This window comes from Eurosta solidaginis, chromosome 2 (genome assembly GCF_040869045.1).
Source record: "Eurosta solidaginis isolate ZX-2024a chromosome 2, ASM4086904v1, whole genome shotgun sequence".
NCBI classification, from domain to species: Eukaryota; Metazoa; Arthropoda; class Insecta; order Diptera; family Tephritidae; genus Eurosta; species Eurosta solidaginis.
The window spans coordinates 291,391,959-291,408,008 of record NC_090320.1 but is presented as its reverse complement, the minus strand read 5'-3'; the positions used below and the strand labels follow the sequence as shown (position 1 = coordinate 291,408,008).

Below are 16,050 nucleotides of genomic sequence, written 5' to 3'. Positions count from 1 at the left end.
ATGTTAGCTTGTTATATAAATAAGTAGGCATTTTATCAGCAATCACACGACACAAAAATATACAGTTCCTAGCCTTAAGATACTGAGATATTTCACAACCCAAGAGACTCGTTCGTAGAATAATATAAAAGGTGTCAATAAATAAATAAATACTAAAATATTAAATATAGTATTGTGCTGATATGTAAACATTTGACAAGATATAATAATTCAATTGGGGTGTGTTCTTAGTGGAAATTAATTAGGTACTTCTGTAATTCAATTAAAAACGAAATGCGGTTCGAAAACTGTTAAATCATATACATTTTTTCAAAATCAGAATTAGAATTAGGGTCCCGGGCCATAATGATATACCGGGATTAGGACAGCTACCACCTAACCTAACCTAACCTAGGCCCCAGGAAAGGAAACAAAATGCTGATAAAATGTTATCGGTTTTCATATTCCGTTTAAGGGACTTTTGCTGTTCCGTTTTGCACCAAAAGTATGTGAACGAAAGATATTATTATTATTATTATTATTTATTTATTATTACGGCGTTTTAAGCCTAAAACTTAGATTATTACAAGTTATAAATATATTTTAATAATAATAGGATTTCTAGCGTTTGGGGTGTCGGAATGCATGAGATTCCGATCAGCACGGGAACTGGTGGTCCCAACGGGCGAGTCTTGGAGTCATCTCATTGGGAGGTTGGAAGGACGTGTTCTCAACCCTGCCCTACTCCAAGACGTATGATTACACAGTTTTATTATTTATGCTGTCGGAATGCATTTGATTCCGGTCAACGCAAAAGCTAGCAGCTCAGCAGAATGAGCCACTCTTATCGGACGGTTGGAAAGGACGCGTTTCCAATCCTCCCTGTACCAGCTTTTATGTATACACAACCAACTATAACAAATCATTGTTGTAGGAATATACGTGATTCACATGAACACTCCAACTGTTTGTCTGGGACGATATTTTTCGGAATTCTTTCCCAATTTGATTGCGAGCGATATATGTTTTTGACCTGATGCATAAGGTTCCTCTGTGTCTATTTGGATTGCCATGTACGCTCAAGGATCAGTAACATGAAATACAGATACAAAATATTTTATCTTATTGGAAGGGTTTTGCAATATTCTAATAATCTTTTTTTGAAGGTGTTTAAGTTTTCACAATTTTTAACATGATTAGGTAGTTCATTAAAACATTTCAGGCCTTTGTAAAATATATTTTGCTTGTCCATTTCTGTTTTGAGAAGAGGTAATCTAAAATTATTATTTTCCCTGATTATGTAAGAATGGGTTTCATTCACATAAACAAGTTTTTCACTTAGGTAGGCTGGTAATTTACCATGCTTGATAAAAAATACAAATTTCATACTATGGTAAAATATCAACTGTTTCACACTCAACCAGTTTAGTGCATCAAGCATACTCTTTATGGAAGTGTCGTACCTCATTTTCAATATAAAACTCATAGCTTTGTTTTGCATAATTTGTAACCTGTCTACTTGTGTTTCATTGGCAATAAAGAATATTGTAGGGCAATATAAGAAGTGCGGTTCTATGATGGATCTATATACTTTCAACTTATATTTCTTACTAATAAGTTTACACGATCTCTTCCAAAATCCAATTTTTTTGCCCATTTTGGCAACAATATAATCAATATGATCCGTAAACCTCAGTTTATTGTCAATCAGGATCCCTAAGTACTTAAATATTTTGACATCCTCAATGCTTGTATTCATTATTTTTAGATCTAAATTAAGTGATTCCTTATTGGTCGTCCTAGATAAAACCATGAACTTAGTTTTGTTTACGTTAAGCTTGAGTTTATTAATGCAAAGCCATCTATACAATGAGTCCAAATCTTCTTGCATTTTGCTCCTTGCTATTGAAATGTCCATTTCATTTACTTCAAGTAGCGCATCATCTGCAAACAACCTGATTTTACTATATTTCAGTGCTGATGATATATCGTTTATGTAAATGTTGAACAGGATTGGTGCTAATACCGACCCTTGTGGTAAACCTATGTCCACTTGTGCCTCAGATGAGACTACTGACTCGATGGTTGTTCTTTGTTTCCGGTCTGATAAGAAGCTTCTAAACCACTGCAATTCATTTTCCCTAATACCAATTTTTTGTAGTTTATCGAGCATTATATTCGTATCAATTGTTTCGAACGCTCTTTTCGGGTCAATGAAAACGGCTACTATATGTTTTTTCAGGCTCAGCTCTTCCCTCCAGCTAGATATGACGTAATTTAAGGCCGTCTCGCAAGAGTGCCTTTCTCGGAAACCGGTTTGTCCGTTTATAAGGATTTTTTTATTTTCTAAGTATTTAAGCAGTTGAATTTTTATTACAATTTCTAGAATTTTTTCTATGTTCGGCAATGTATTTATCGGCCTTAGTTCTTCTGCCATTATTGAACCTTTTACTTTCCTAATTGGTACTATTGTCGAAATTTTCCACATGTCTGGCACTATTACAGTAGTCATGGATTTGTTTATAGCGGTTCCATAGAAGAAACCCATGTACGATACCGAATCTTTAATTACACCTTCTGAAAGCAAATTTTTCCCCCCAGTTTTATTTTTGAACCTTTTTGTAACATCCTCAACCGTAATTTCTTCGAATTGTAAACATGACCTAGCTGTAAATTGGAAGTCGTTCTGACGTTGAACAACTTCAATTTCCCTGTTTATATCAACAATGCTATCTATAAAGAAGGAGTTCAATGCTTCAGCAATATCGCGAGGTGTATCATATGTCACACCTTTTACGATCACCGTCAAGATATTTTCTTGTGGCCCCGTTAAGTTTACAGCATGCTTAAGATGCTTCCACATTAGCTTGCTATCTGAACTATTGATATCAATATTATTCTCCACGTATTTAATCTTTTTAAATTTGATTAGTTTTTTGTAGTACTTCGCGACCATGTTATATTCGGTATAGTCAGCCGTTGCTCTAGCTTGTGAGTGCAACCGGTATTTTAGTTTATTCAGTTCTGTCAATTCTTGGTCATACCATTTATTTCTTAACTTTACCGTACTGTTTTTTTCAAACGTTAGTACTCCCATACAATCTAGTAAACAAGTATTTATATAGTTGACCATGTCGTTGACATTCATGCTTCTTATTAAACTGAGATTGCAATTCCTCATTAGAGTGGTCAAGTTATCGGCAGAATAATTCTCCCAGGATGTTGATGAAACGGCTCTTCGTAACGGGTTTGAATTACTTACTTTTATAGCAAATGAAATAGTTTCGTGATCGGATATTCTGTGGTCTTCAAGATTTACACAAGACAGTATATCAGCGTTTGCATATAATAAATTTTTTTTTTGTTTGAGAAGTTTCCGCGACTCTTGTATTGAAATTTATTTTTTATTTCATTGCGCTACGTGTACAAATTTCATTCAGTTTGTAGCTACTCGAAGAGTTAATATTTAAGTTTATATTGAAATCTCCAACTAGAAGGGAATTCGTACCTGATTCTAATACTTCTGATAAAATACTCTCTACGTGATTTAAAAATTCACTGTCACTAGAGCTTGGGGAATGGTACAACACACCTATTTGTCACTTAATGTCCACTTGCTTTAATTTTACTATAGCACACCATACATTTCTATCAATTGATCGATTAAACCTGACTTTGTACTTGATTTCCTTTTTCAGTAATAAAACGACCCCTCCCGTATGTCTACTATGAGAGTCGCAGCGAATTAATGTATACGGTGCAATATTAATTTCAGAATCAAGAATATCTGAAGTTATACGTGTTTCTGAGCATAAAACAATGTCCGGATCCACTTCTTCTATCATTTTTTCGAGCTCTGCTTTATTTGCTAACAAACTACAAATATTCAAGTAGATACATTTCAAATCAAAAACATTTATTACTGGGTTTGTACGTCTTGGTTGTTAAAAACCAACTCGTTGTTTTTCCAGTTAAAGCTTCCTTTGATAAACTGGGCAGTCATGGCTCATTATGTTATGGTCTATATTGAGCTTAAAACCTAATTGATTATTGGCATCTACGCAATTACCACATTTATTAATCGGCATGCTCTCCTGGCAGTTTTCTGCCCCATGTTCTCCCAGACATTTATTACATCTCTGTTTCAGAGTGCAATTGGCAGCTATGTGGTTAAACCCTAAACATTTGTAGCACCTTTTTACAGTTTGACCGTCATAAACTGGGCAGCGATCCCATCCAACATTAATTTTCTTATGTCTCATGATGACCTAATAATATTTATGCTCTATTTCTATAACTGCATTAATATGTTGTCCTCTATTTTCTTTTTTAGCGCGTTTAATTGTAATACATTTCATTTTAGCTACCCTCAGTGTATCATTCTGGGCAAGGATCCGGCTAACTATTTCGCTCTCGGTATGCTCTGCACTAATATTAGCTACCACAACTCTAGGAAAATACACTTTTGGCTCAGCTATATTATACACATTTTTATCCAAATTTTCTGTTAGCGTATCTCTAATTTTGTCCTTGTCGCCTGCTGTATTAGCGCTTATAATTATCGTGCCATTATTTTTGTTTTGTACCCTTCCTATATTTAAATGGGATGGATCTATTTTGTTTAAATCCGTTTTTTTTTTCTCAATGGCTTATTTCACTTTGGGCTTAATAACAATTGGAGGGATGCCTTTTGTAACAGTAGTATATGTAGAAACATTTCCACCATCAAAACCTTTATTATGATTTGCAGCCTTCTTAACTTCTTTTATAATTTCCTCTTTCTGTTTATTAAATGCCTCATTAGGGATATTAGCAACCTTTTTAACTTCATTAATAATTTCATCCTTTTGCTTATTGAACGCCTCATTCGGTATACTAACTTTACTTAGTTTATCCTTATTTTCTAAGCACAAGCATTCTATTTTTTTCATTAACTCTAGTTTTTCTGAGTTCACCTTATAGATTTTTTCTACTATTATTTTCATCTCTCCTCGTTGTGAGTTAAGCCGGAGTCATTGGTGCCGTATGTCGTATCGCTGTATCCGTATCCCTAACGTAATCAGCTGTTTATCGTTACGACGGTAAACCAAAACCCAATTGGTTGGCTACGATACGGTTACGACCTTAGCGGCACCAATAATCGATTGCATTGATTCTCATAAAGCGCCAAATACATTACACGAATATTTCCGTGAACATTCCCGTTATGTCATGTTTCAGCGACCTTTTCTGTCGTGTATGGTGGTGGTTGCCAGTTCGCGCAAATGTTCGCCAAAAATCCAAATATTTTAATTTTTGGCGAACATTTGCGCGAACTGTTCGTGCGTGTATGGCGAAATAGCTCATAATCGTAGTAATTTCTGAACGGAACAGACGTGCGCGGAAAAGTAAAATGGACAATAAAAAATTTCTGAGTGAATTTATTGAAATGTATAAATCTTTGCCATCATTGTGGCAAGTAAAAAGCAAAGATTATTGTAATAGAATTAAAAAGAATAATGATTATGCGACTTTAATCGAAAAATTGCTGCAGCATAATTGTTGTCCGTATTCATCGCTGTCTGAAAGAGAACTAATGTTCGGCCAAAAGTTCGTATGGTGTATGGCCAAAGCTGCGAACAAGATTGCGGAATGTTCGCGGAAATGTTCGTGTCGTGTATTTGGCGCTTAAGATTGGTCGAATCAGATGTTATAAGGTTACCGATACGGTTACCGATAAAGCACCAATGTCTGCAGCTTAATGGAAGCGCTTATTTCCCTTTTATGCTCGCTCAACATTTTTTCAATTTCGCTTTTTTGCACTTTCAAATTTACTTTGTTTACCTCTGAAATAGCCAAGATTTCCCTTAAAGCCTCATCAACATTGGAAACATAAGTCATGCAATCAACACAAATAAATCTTAAAAGTTTACAACCTTGCAAACAATTAAGGCCATAATCATCGATAGATGCACACGCAATGTTTTTATGGTAAACCTTACCACACACACCCTCACATCTTACACCTGTTTCCCCTCTTATTTTTTTGCGACATTTCCCGTACTCTTCCATTTTCTGCTTAACAGTAGAGTTGTGCTCTTTCGTTCATTTCAGAGATTCGAATCTTTCGTTCTTTTTCTGATGAACGAACAAGTTGTTCTTTTGTTCAGCTGCTCTTTTTTTTTCAAGCAAATTTGATCACTGTTGCTCGCACCCGCGAAAAAAGCCAAAAAGTATAGATGGGGGTGTGTATGCAGCAATGCTTTGTGTAGGTATATTTAAATGAGTAATGAATAAATAAGTTAATATATATATGTATAATTAACTTCAACAAAAGTTACAAATTTCGGAAGATCCAGGAAATTGAAAGAGTACAGACACAAATTGTAAATATGAACTTTTCAAGTTTAATAAATGTAATAATTAGTTTCTTACAAAGCATGTTTTTCATAAATAGTCCATACATATATTGTTGTAGCAGTGCCACACAAATATTTTTAGTGTAAGTGGCATCATCGACATTCGTGCTCACTGTGAATTTCTGCGTATGTATGTATGAATTTACAATGTTCACGAACGAGAAGAGAGAAAGAATAACATTAGATAAAACGAACTAAAAGAACAAATGAACTAAAAGAACAAAAAGAACCGAAATCGAAGATCTAGTTCACTTGTTCAGTTGAGAGACCCGGTCAATTGAACAAGTTCAGAACGGAACGACCCAACTCTACTTAACAGTTACACAAAACTGCACAAGCAAAATATTTTTTCAACTTTTTATTTAAATTAAATATAATTGAATCTCACAAGAAGGGCACTTTATTAATGCTGGTACATCACCTGTCACTACTTTGCTAGTTTCACCAATTTTTAGTGCTTATCAAAGCACACAGACTTTATAATGTTTATTCTATTTACGAGCTCCAAATACACGTCCGTTCGCATCACCTGAGTATGATTAATCCATACCATAATCTATGTAAATGTATAAAAAAAACCTTAACTGTAAGTTTTAGAATTTATTACTGGAACATTTTTTCTTAAAATTCCAAAAGTGGCGAATTTCCTCATATCCGTAATGAATCATTCAATTGCATTTCATCGCATTTGCCACTAAAGAGAGCACAATGATGTAAATGTGATATTAGACCAATTTTTTTAAATCTCTGGCATTACAGATTTTCACTTTGTTTTGCTAAATTGTTCGAGAGAGTCGCAGAGTCGCTAACTTTTCGGATTATAAAAAATAAATTATTTTTTAGTATATTCCTCTTAAATCTAATTATATATTAATATAACAATCAAGACCAAAAATGCCCTCGTTTTGTGTTGTACAAAATTGTGATGATAAATATGGACATGGGGAAAATATTTCCTTCCACAAGTTAGTAGCACCAATCATCATTGCAAATGGATGGCTGCAGCATTATTTTTGTTTGTTTTTCTTTCCTTGCAACAGATTCCCTTTCAAGCGACAGGAGTTGATGCAGAAATGGTTGGAATTCGCGCAACGTGGTCCAGATTGGCAGCCATCAAGATGGAGTGCCATATGTAGCCGCCATTTTCGTGATGAAGACTTTACCTGCTCGACGGATCGAAAGATTTTGAGAAAGACTGCTGTACCATGCCTTCATGGGATTAAATCAGTACAACAATTAGAAAATAAACACGTGCAGGAGCAGCAGGGCGAAGATAGAAGCTTCAAGGGGAAAAATTGTGAGGAAACTAGCAGCAAAAGCGCAACAGAAGACAAGGCGAGCAGAGTGGAATTGCGGGAGGATAATTGCGATGGTTACGAGACAGAGGAAGAGAACGTAAGTTCGACATTTGTCTGTGCATCGTTCAGATTTTAAACACTTAATATTGTTTTCTCAACACTTTGCAGCAAACGTGCAGTGGTGCTCAATTACACAACTCACCATGTGCACCGAAAATTAAATGCCGCCTATGTGGCACTGTTTGCTCATCAGTGGTGTCCTTCTCAACAAATTTCGAAATTTATGGAATGATACAAAAATGTTTTCCTACTCTAAATATACAAAAAGACGATCATTTACCGAAAGAGATGTGTCGCTTGTGCTTAAAACGTTTGGAAAATTTTTCACGTTTCATTGATAAGGTACTCGAGACACAAAGCGAGCTACAACGAAAATATCGTTTAGAAAAGGCAAACACAAATATGCGTGCCACCGAGCGCCAACTTAAGGTGAAACAAGAACCAATTGTGCGTGTTAAACAGGAAGTTTCAGAGGGGTTTGAAAGGTTGTTATCCGATGATTTGGATATGGCAGTGGATGAGAGTTGCGAGCAGGAACCAGACGTGGAAACAAATGTTGAACAAAAATATGATTTTTGTGATTTTCCCATGTTAAATGCGCAAGATATTATTAATAATTGTGACATAATGGAGATTATAAATTTGGATGATCCATTTATTGATATACCTGATGATGATGCGAATACGATTTGTGAGAATGGAACGACACAAACGCAGCAACAGGAGCAGCAGCGGGTAGAACGCCGAATACATAAACCTGCTGCATTACCTAGTGCACATGAATTATTACAGGCGCATTTGCTTAGCGAGGAACATAATTACGCTTATGCAGCAACCGATGATATGAAAGAAGAGTGGCAATTGAAAAATACTTATAAGACAGAAAAAACCGAAAGTGGTGAGCAGCTTGGAACTGATGCGAATGAGTTCATTACAAATGCAGAAAATGAGGAAGAGGAGCATGTGGTTTATGCATCGGAACATGAGCATCAGGTCGATGATAGTGCAGATCAACGTGTGGGTGAGTACAGAAAGCTATATTACGCTGTGATGTAAAATTTAGAAAGAGGAAGGAATCGAAATCAAAGTCAAATAATCAGCCAAACCCATATTTACCAAGCTGAAATTTCTTTTTATACTCAGCTGAGTAGAGCTCACAGACTATATTAATTTTGTTCGCATAACGGTAACCCGTAACGGCATAAACTAATCGTAATAGATATAGACTTCTATATGTCAAAATGATCTGGACGAAGAAAGAAATTCATTTAGCAATGTCCGTCCGTCCGTCCGTCTGTCCGTGAACACGATAACTTGAGTAAATTTTGAGGTATCTTAATGAAATTCGGTATATAAGTTCCTGGGCACTCATCTCAGATCGCTATTTAAAATGAACGAAATCGGACTATAACCATGCCCACTTTTTCGGAAAAAGTGCGATAATTCATCACCAAAGACGGATGGAGCGATGCAACTTAGTAGGTGGGTTTACTTTATGACGCAGAATAGAAAATTAGTAACATTTTGGACATGGGCGTGGCACCGCCCAGCAGCTAAGTATGTAATGTTCGGTACACCCGTACTTAGCCTTCCTTACTTGTTTAATCTAAATTTGGGAAATTATTATCACGACTACATTTCACTTACGATTATTGCAATTGTAATCTCCACAGTTATACGATTACCAACTCTTACTTGGTTGTAATCACACATTTTTAAAGTTACGATTACAGTAATAGTAATCGTGCAATATTACAATTGATCGACATCGATTGATGACATTTTTAAAATGTGATCGTAATTGTAAAATTGTACGATAATGAATGTAATAATACTCCACAAAAACTTTGAGTGAAAATAGAAAAAAATTTGCCTAAGAATGTAGAGTATTTGCTGTTGTAGGGATAAAGACACTCCGCGAGAGTTTTGAGGTGTGTTAACGATATTGATATATTTCATCTCCTCTTAACTGATGGGGTCTTTTTGCGGTTAATACCACAACAACCTGACTGTAGAGTCGTTTTTAAGCAGTTAATTTGCAAATATTTTAAATTTCACAGTTATAAACCCTCTTATGTTGAATTCCTTTCGGCTCCCAGAAAACAACACTCCCTTCTATATATATAATAAGCGTGGAGATAATAACGCATTTTTCACCCTAGAAGAAGACTATACAAATGCCGAACTGATAACGACTACCACCATGGATGCCAATAAGTTACCTCCCACGAGCGCAGCCTCAATCTCAGCGTCAAATGAAACACGTTCAGCTAGACCAATTGTTACGTCAGTTAGTGAACTCGCCGATGCAACACATGCAATACCCAGTAGCAAGGCTGCAACCGAACATAATTTGTCTACATCAACCACGCGCGCTACTGCGGCTTCAACAGAAAGCACCACGACGTCACCTGCTATTGCCACAATGAAACCACATGCAAAACCAAATATTGTAGTATTGAATGAAAGTATTGTTAAATCATCATCTGTATTCCAAATACATACTTGCCATTACTGTCATCTTAAATTCTTCAGTGGCGAGTCACTTAATCAACATTACTTAGTAGCGCATCAAATGCAGCCACAATTAGGTCAGGAACAGCAGCAAATGGTACAGACAGATCAGTTGCAACAGCAGCAGCACCACCAACAGCGCCAGCAACTTCAACCACATAACTTATATAATGAAGAGCAACACAATATAATGACACCAAATCAATCATATCAGCAACAACAACAGCAGCACCATCAACACCAAGAACAATTACCAATGGTTAGTGTGCCAGCTGAATACTTGTGGAAACCGTATGGCATGCCAAGCGGCAACGGAGATGGTGTTGCGCTCAACCATAATTGCAAAATTGAAAAGGGATACGGTTCACCAAATACATGCAACGATTTCGCATATAAAGGAAACGAAGATAGCTCAGCTTACCAACAAACTCATTTGTTTGACCAGCCATTTGAGTTTGAGAATGGGAATTCGACAAGAGAAACGCAAGTATTGCAGAATTGTCAAAATCCTAAGGATGCCACAGGCATGGGCGCACCGAACGCTGTGCGAATTTTGGAAATGAAACGCACTTTTCTGCGGCATCACGAACCATATGCTAATGGTGTTGTTAATGCACCCTGCGAATATAGTAAAATACCAATAAATGGCAATGACAATTCATACAAATCCACCAACTTTTGCGCTTTAAATGTAGCGCATATGGATGATAATCAAATGAGATTTGTAGCTCCTATACAACCAATATCCATGCCGAATTCGATAGAAGGGAAGCGCACCAAACGAAGAATGCTCGTAAATAAGAAAATAATAGCACGCCTGAAGGCGCTAGAACGTAAGCTGAGTTCAACAGCTGCGCCAAATCTTATATCGGCGGAATATCGTCAGCTACGTAGACTCTATACAATGTTGCAACTTAAATGTAAGCGGCTAGAATTGCAAATAAACGAAAAGCATCATGTTACACACAAAAGCGCTCCTTCAAAAACTGCGCACCCAAAACAAAAACAGCAACAGCAGTTAAAAGCAAAACTTAAAAAGCGCTTCAGCTGTCGCTTGTGTCCTCACATTAAATTCAAAAGTATTTACCACTTGCTGCATCACAAGCATAAGCGCGCACATTGGGGGCGCCGCATACCTAAACAATTATCCGCCACCTGCGGTGGCTGCGAAAAGTTCTTTCGCCATAAAATTGCGCTACACAATCATATGCGCTACATTTGTCAGGCGTTACCTTTGTGTTGGTTTAAAACGCAAATGAAAACATTTAAGTGTCGCTATTGTCGGCGCAGTACATTCAATCATTGGCGCTTGTATCGAAGACATGAAGTTAAGTGTAAAACCCGCCAGCAACGTCTAAAAAATAAAGCGAGTGAGCAGCGGCGCGTGAAAACTAAGCAAAATGCAGGAAAAACGAATGTGCGCGCTCTTGTTTTTAAAAGTGTGGGCGATGCGTCCAAAACCACCAGCGCTGTTCCGACGGCACTGCCACAATTTGCGCATAAGCCTTCCGCCTGTTCGATGCGTGTGTACGCGTGTGCAATATGCACTAAAATGTTTCCGTCTGCGAATAGTCTTAATCAGCATCGTATTACACATACTGATCAACGGCGGCACAAGTGTCATTTATGTGCACGCGCCTTTAAGCGTCGCAATGGTCTGACACAGCATGTTCGCGGCTATCATTTGCAATTAAAACCGCATCAATGCGCCTTTTGTCAGCGTTCTTATGCACTCAAAGGTGACATGTTACGTTGTCGTCATGCGATAATCACTGCTAAAAAAGCCCAAACGGCGGTATAGAATGAAGACGCTTTTAGTAAAAAGTAGTAGTAATTTAGTGTCACTACAAACGTTTTTATAGTAAGATTAAGTATTTTCGGAAATAAGATAATTGTTTATGTATGACGGTAGTCATCGTTCGCTTAATTCACAAATACCCTAACCACAAATTTTAAATTTAGCAGTAGACACAAAAAAGGAGAAAGGCGTTTTAAAAGCGGCTTAACTCTATTGTCTATTATAGGCGGCCCCCGTGTGCCGCCTGCCACACCGAGGGCCCTGGGTTCATACCACGGGAAAAGCAACATAAACATTGTAGAAACAAGTTTTTTCAATTAGAAACGTTTATAAGCGGGATTGCTCCTCGCCATATGCCATACTAAAATCTACAAAAGATAGCTTCAAAAAATCTATTGGTTAGGACCCTTGTGAATTAAGGTAGTGATATGCTGAATTTGATTTATAACTACTTTGTTTATTTATGTATATTCATATATTTTGTATTTGCCATATACAAGAGCAACAAACTTTACTTAAGTTTAAATATTGATATTAAAGATAAAACTTAGTTGTATATTCATCTAGAAAGCTTCCTAAATTGAAAATGTTCAGTAAGACTTGTTTAGGAAATATTTTCACTATCTGGCGCCTAAAAGTATGCAATCATCTGAACGATGAAAAGTATGGACGTGTGAATCACCCTTATCGCGAGTTTTATTTTCACCCGAAAATATGCACAGTTTTCGTTCACCCTATCGCAGAGGGTGGTGAAACAATTTGTCGTTCGAAAAAGATTTCACCTTATCGGCAACTCTTTGTTCGGGCGAAATGAACAGCGGTGAAACCCAAATTTGTTCATTTATATTTTACAGGCGAACAAGAGGAAAACAAAATGTAAATAATTTTTTGTTTTGAAATTTGATACTCTTATAATTATTTTTTATTATTAGAAATAAATCAATACGGCGGCAACCGTGGTGTGATGGCAGCGTGCTCCGCCTACCACACCGTATGCCCTGGGTTCGGACCACAGGCAAAGCAACATCAAAATTTTAGAAATAAGGTTTTTCAATTAGAAGAAATTTTTTCTAAGCGGGGTCGCCCCTGTTGTTATTGTAGCAATGCTTTGCCCCACCTAATAGCTGCGACCGATCACAAATTGTCATCAATATCCTCTAACGGGAGTCCAAGGAAACTTGCTGTTTCAACAGGGGTGGCCATAATGAAAGGGGTGTTAGAGGCGTTGGTTCCACATTACAATTAAAGAGATGGTTGGTGTCATGTGGGGACACATTACAAGCGGGGCATACATTTTGTATGTCGGGGTTGATTCTGGATATGTAAGAGTTTAACCTGTTACAGTATCCAGAACGATGACTCGCGTTTCCTTAGGGAGTATGCGTTCCTCTTCCGCAAGTTTTGGGTACTGGTTTTTGAGTACTGGATTCACCGGGCAATTCCTGGCATAATGGTCCGACGCCTGTTTGTGGAGTTACCAAGGACCTGCTTGTGTTTTTTTTCTTCATACGGCTGAGTTCTCAGGTGCCGTATTTCCTCCAAATGCTTACGGAGATGACTCCTTAAGTCCCTAGGCGGTGTTGGCTCATCAATCAGATATCTGCTGGGATGCCCAGGTTTCTGGGTATTCAACAGGAACTGTTTGGTTAGCATCTCATTTCTCTCCCTGATTATGTAAATGGTGTTCTGGGGACATAAGAAGACAGCCCGTGACGGTTCTGAGAGCAGTATTTTGGCAGGCCTGTAGCTTATTGCAATGGGTAATTTTTAGGCTTGGCGACCATATAGGGGACGCGTAGCATGCAATCGGCTGGCCAATTGCTTTGTATGTGGTAATGAGCGTTTCTTTGTCTTTTCCCCAAGTACTGCCAGCAAGGGATTTGAGGATTTTATTACGGCTCTGGATTTTCGGTACAATTGCGGCTGCGTTCTCACCAAAATGTAGATCTTGATCAAACGTCACACCCAAGATTTTGGGGTGTAGGACAGTCGGTAGCGTAGTGCCATCGACGTGGATGTTCAAAATTGTCGACATTTGGGACGGCCATGTTGTAAATAAGGTCGCGGAGGATTTAGTCGGTGATGACAGGTTTCGCGAAGCGAAAAAACTAGAGATCAGGGAGGTAGCCGCTTAATCTGTTGCAAAGCTCATCGATCTTTGGGCCTGGGCCTGTGGCCATTATTGTGCAGTCATCGGCGGCGTAGGAAACGATAGTAACTCTTTCTGGTGGCGAAGGTAGCTTAGATATGTAGAAGTTAAACAAAAGTGGGGATAGGACACCACTCTGTGGCACCCCGTGTTTAATTCTTCTTGGTTTTGATGTTTCATTTCTAAATTGCACCGATGCCTGCCGACCACCCCTCGGCAGTGTTTGGCAAGCGCTCCGAGTGTATTTCTGCCATTAAAAGCTCTCAGTGAAAACTCATCTGCCTTGCAGATACCGTTCGGAGTCGGCATAAAACATGCAGGTCCCGTCCGGCCAATTTGTAAGGAAAATCAAGAGGAGCACGACGCAAATTGAAAGAGAAGCTCGGCCTTAGATCTCTTCGGAGGTTATCGCGCCTTACATTTTTTTTTTAAATCAATAAATAATGCTCAATCGGAAGCTGAGTGGAAAAAAGTGAAATTCCTGTATTGCTATGTAAATTCTATTTTTTATGACAACGTATCAGTCGGCCAAGTTATCCATAGTGGAAAAAGCAACGGTTCCAAAATGTTGAGCACCTCACTGAAACAAGATTGGCTAAGACTCACTTCATGGTCCTTCCAACGCATTTTCCCTATGTGAAAAAACGAAGACATGTACTCAACTTTACAATTGGTGGAACTCCAAATTTTTTCTTCAATGGTGGCAAGGAGTTGGTAGGAATATCTAGCAAATATAAGAATGCCGGCTTGTTTAGCCTGTAATATTGGCGAAAGCTAATTAAAAAAAATTAACTTGTTATTCAAAAGTGCTGAAAAAGTAATTTTTAGCTTACAGTGAATCATTCAGTTCCAAGGGGTTAAAACTGTCCGTTAATTGCCTCCGAATCGCTTTCACATTTATATTCATCGGTTTATTATTTTTGAACCGCTTGCTTTTCTTGAACCGGTTACTTTTTTGAAAGCGCTTACCTTTTTGGAACCGGTTAGTATTTGACAACGAGCTATACCAAATTGTAGCGCAATAATACCAAAATTTCAACACTTACTGAAATGAACGCAAATTTTTATGGTTTATACATTTCATAAGAGAATATTTTTAAGTTAATTTATTGTAAATTATTATTACTTCACAAATATTTATACTTTTTTATAGCGTAAACTTTAAATAATTAAATATACAGACATACATATATATATATATATAATATTAAGCTTGGTGGTTATTTAAACATATACATACAACAATAGTAAAATACAAACATACATTTACTTAAATATGTATATAATTTCTTTATGCATATAGAAATTACATTTTACATTAGGGCAATAAAAACGAAAGTAAAAAATTGAAAAGAGACAAAGTAAGAAAACAAGAAAAAACCTAAAAAAAATCTTTCAATTTAAAAAAAATCGAAGTTAAAATGGCACTAAAATAAATCTATATTTAAACATATACATAAATATTAGAATAAGTGTATTCATTGAGCAGTGGACAAGTCATCAAAATGTTGCAACATAACAATAAAATTAGAAAAAAAGGTAAAAAAAATATTGCATAAATCCCAGAGTGTGAAACGAACAAGAACTATAAAATCTATCTTAACACATTTACATCAATTGTATATTAATAGCTCTTTACATTAATCGATTTCGCAAACAATTTCTTCTTGATTTTGAATTCATAAAAAAAATGATAAATGTAATACTATGTACAAACACACACCAAATTGGCAATTTATACCATTTGGGCAATTTATTACGCAATTTATCATATAATAAATTGCAATAATCAATTGCGTAATAAATTGTTTCAAACTACAAATGCAACCTTGTGAAATGTGTTTATTGAGTAGA

The 16,050-nt window shown here is 36.8% G+C and overlaps 1 protein-coding gene across 2 annotated transcripts; it reads left to right on the top strand.

Annotated features, from left to right (window-relative positions):
• Positions 1-7,149: 7,149 nt before the first annotated feature.
• On the top strand, positions 7,150-15,745 carry LOC137241186 (uncharacterized). 2 transcript variants are annotated; one of them, XM_067768506.1, is made up of 4 exons: positions 7,150-7,342; positions 7,418-7,772; positions 7,844-8,756; positions 9,901-15,745. In XM_067768506.1, exons 1-4 carry the CDS (start codon positions 7,272-7,274, stop codon positions 12,048-12,050), a joined length of 3,489 nt encoding a protein of 1,162 aa, XP_067624607.1. In that variant the 5' UTR covers positions 7,150-7,271; the 3' UTR covers positions 12,051-15,745. The 2 variants fall into 2 exon arrangements, with proteins under 2 accessions (XP_067624607.1, XP_067624606.1); XM_067768505.1 differs by having other exon boundaries at positions 9,898-15,745.
• The last annotated feature ends 305 nt before the right edge of the window (positions 15,746-16,050 follow it).

What these genes read in the sequence shown, in the direction of transcription:
- LOC137241186 (XM_067768505.1), top strand. Translation starts at nt 7,272, where the DNA reads ATGCCCTCGTTTTGTGTTGTACAAAATTGTGATGATAAATATGGACAT. An exon ending in ACGAGACAGAGGAAGAGAAC is followed by an intron (nt 7,773 to 7,843) that starts GTAAGTTCGACA and finishes AACACTTTGCAG; the next exon opens with CAAACGTGCAGTGGTGCTCA. An exon ending in TAGTGCAGATCAACGTGTGG is followed by an intron (nt 8,757 to 9,897) that starts GTGAGTACAGAA and finishes TTTTCACCCTAG; the next exon opens with AAGAAGACTATACAAATGCC.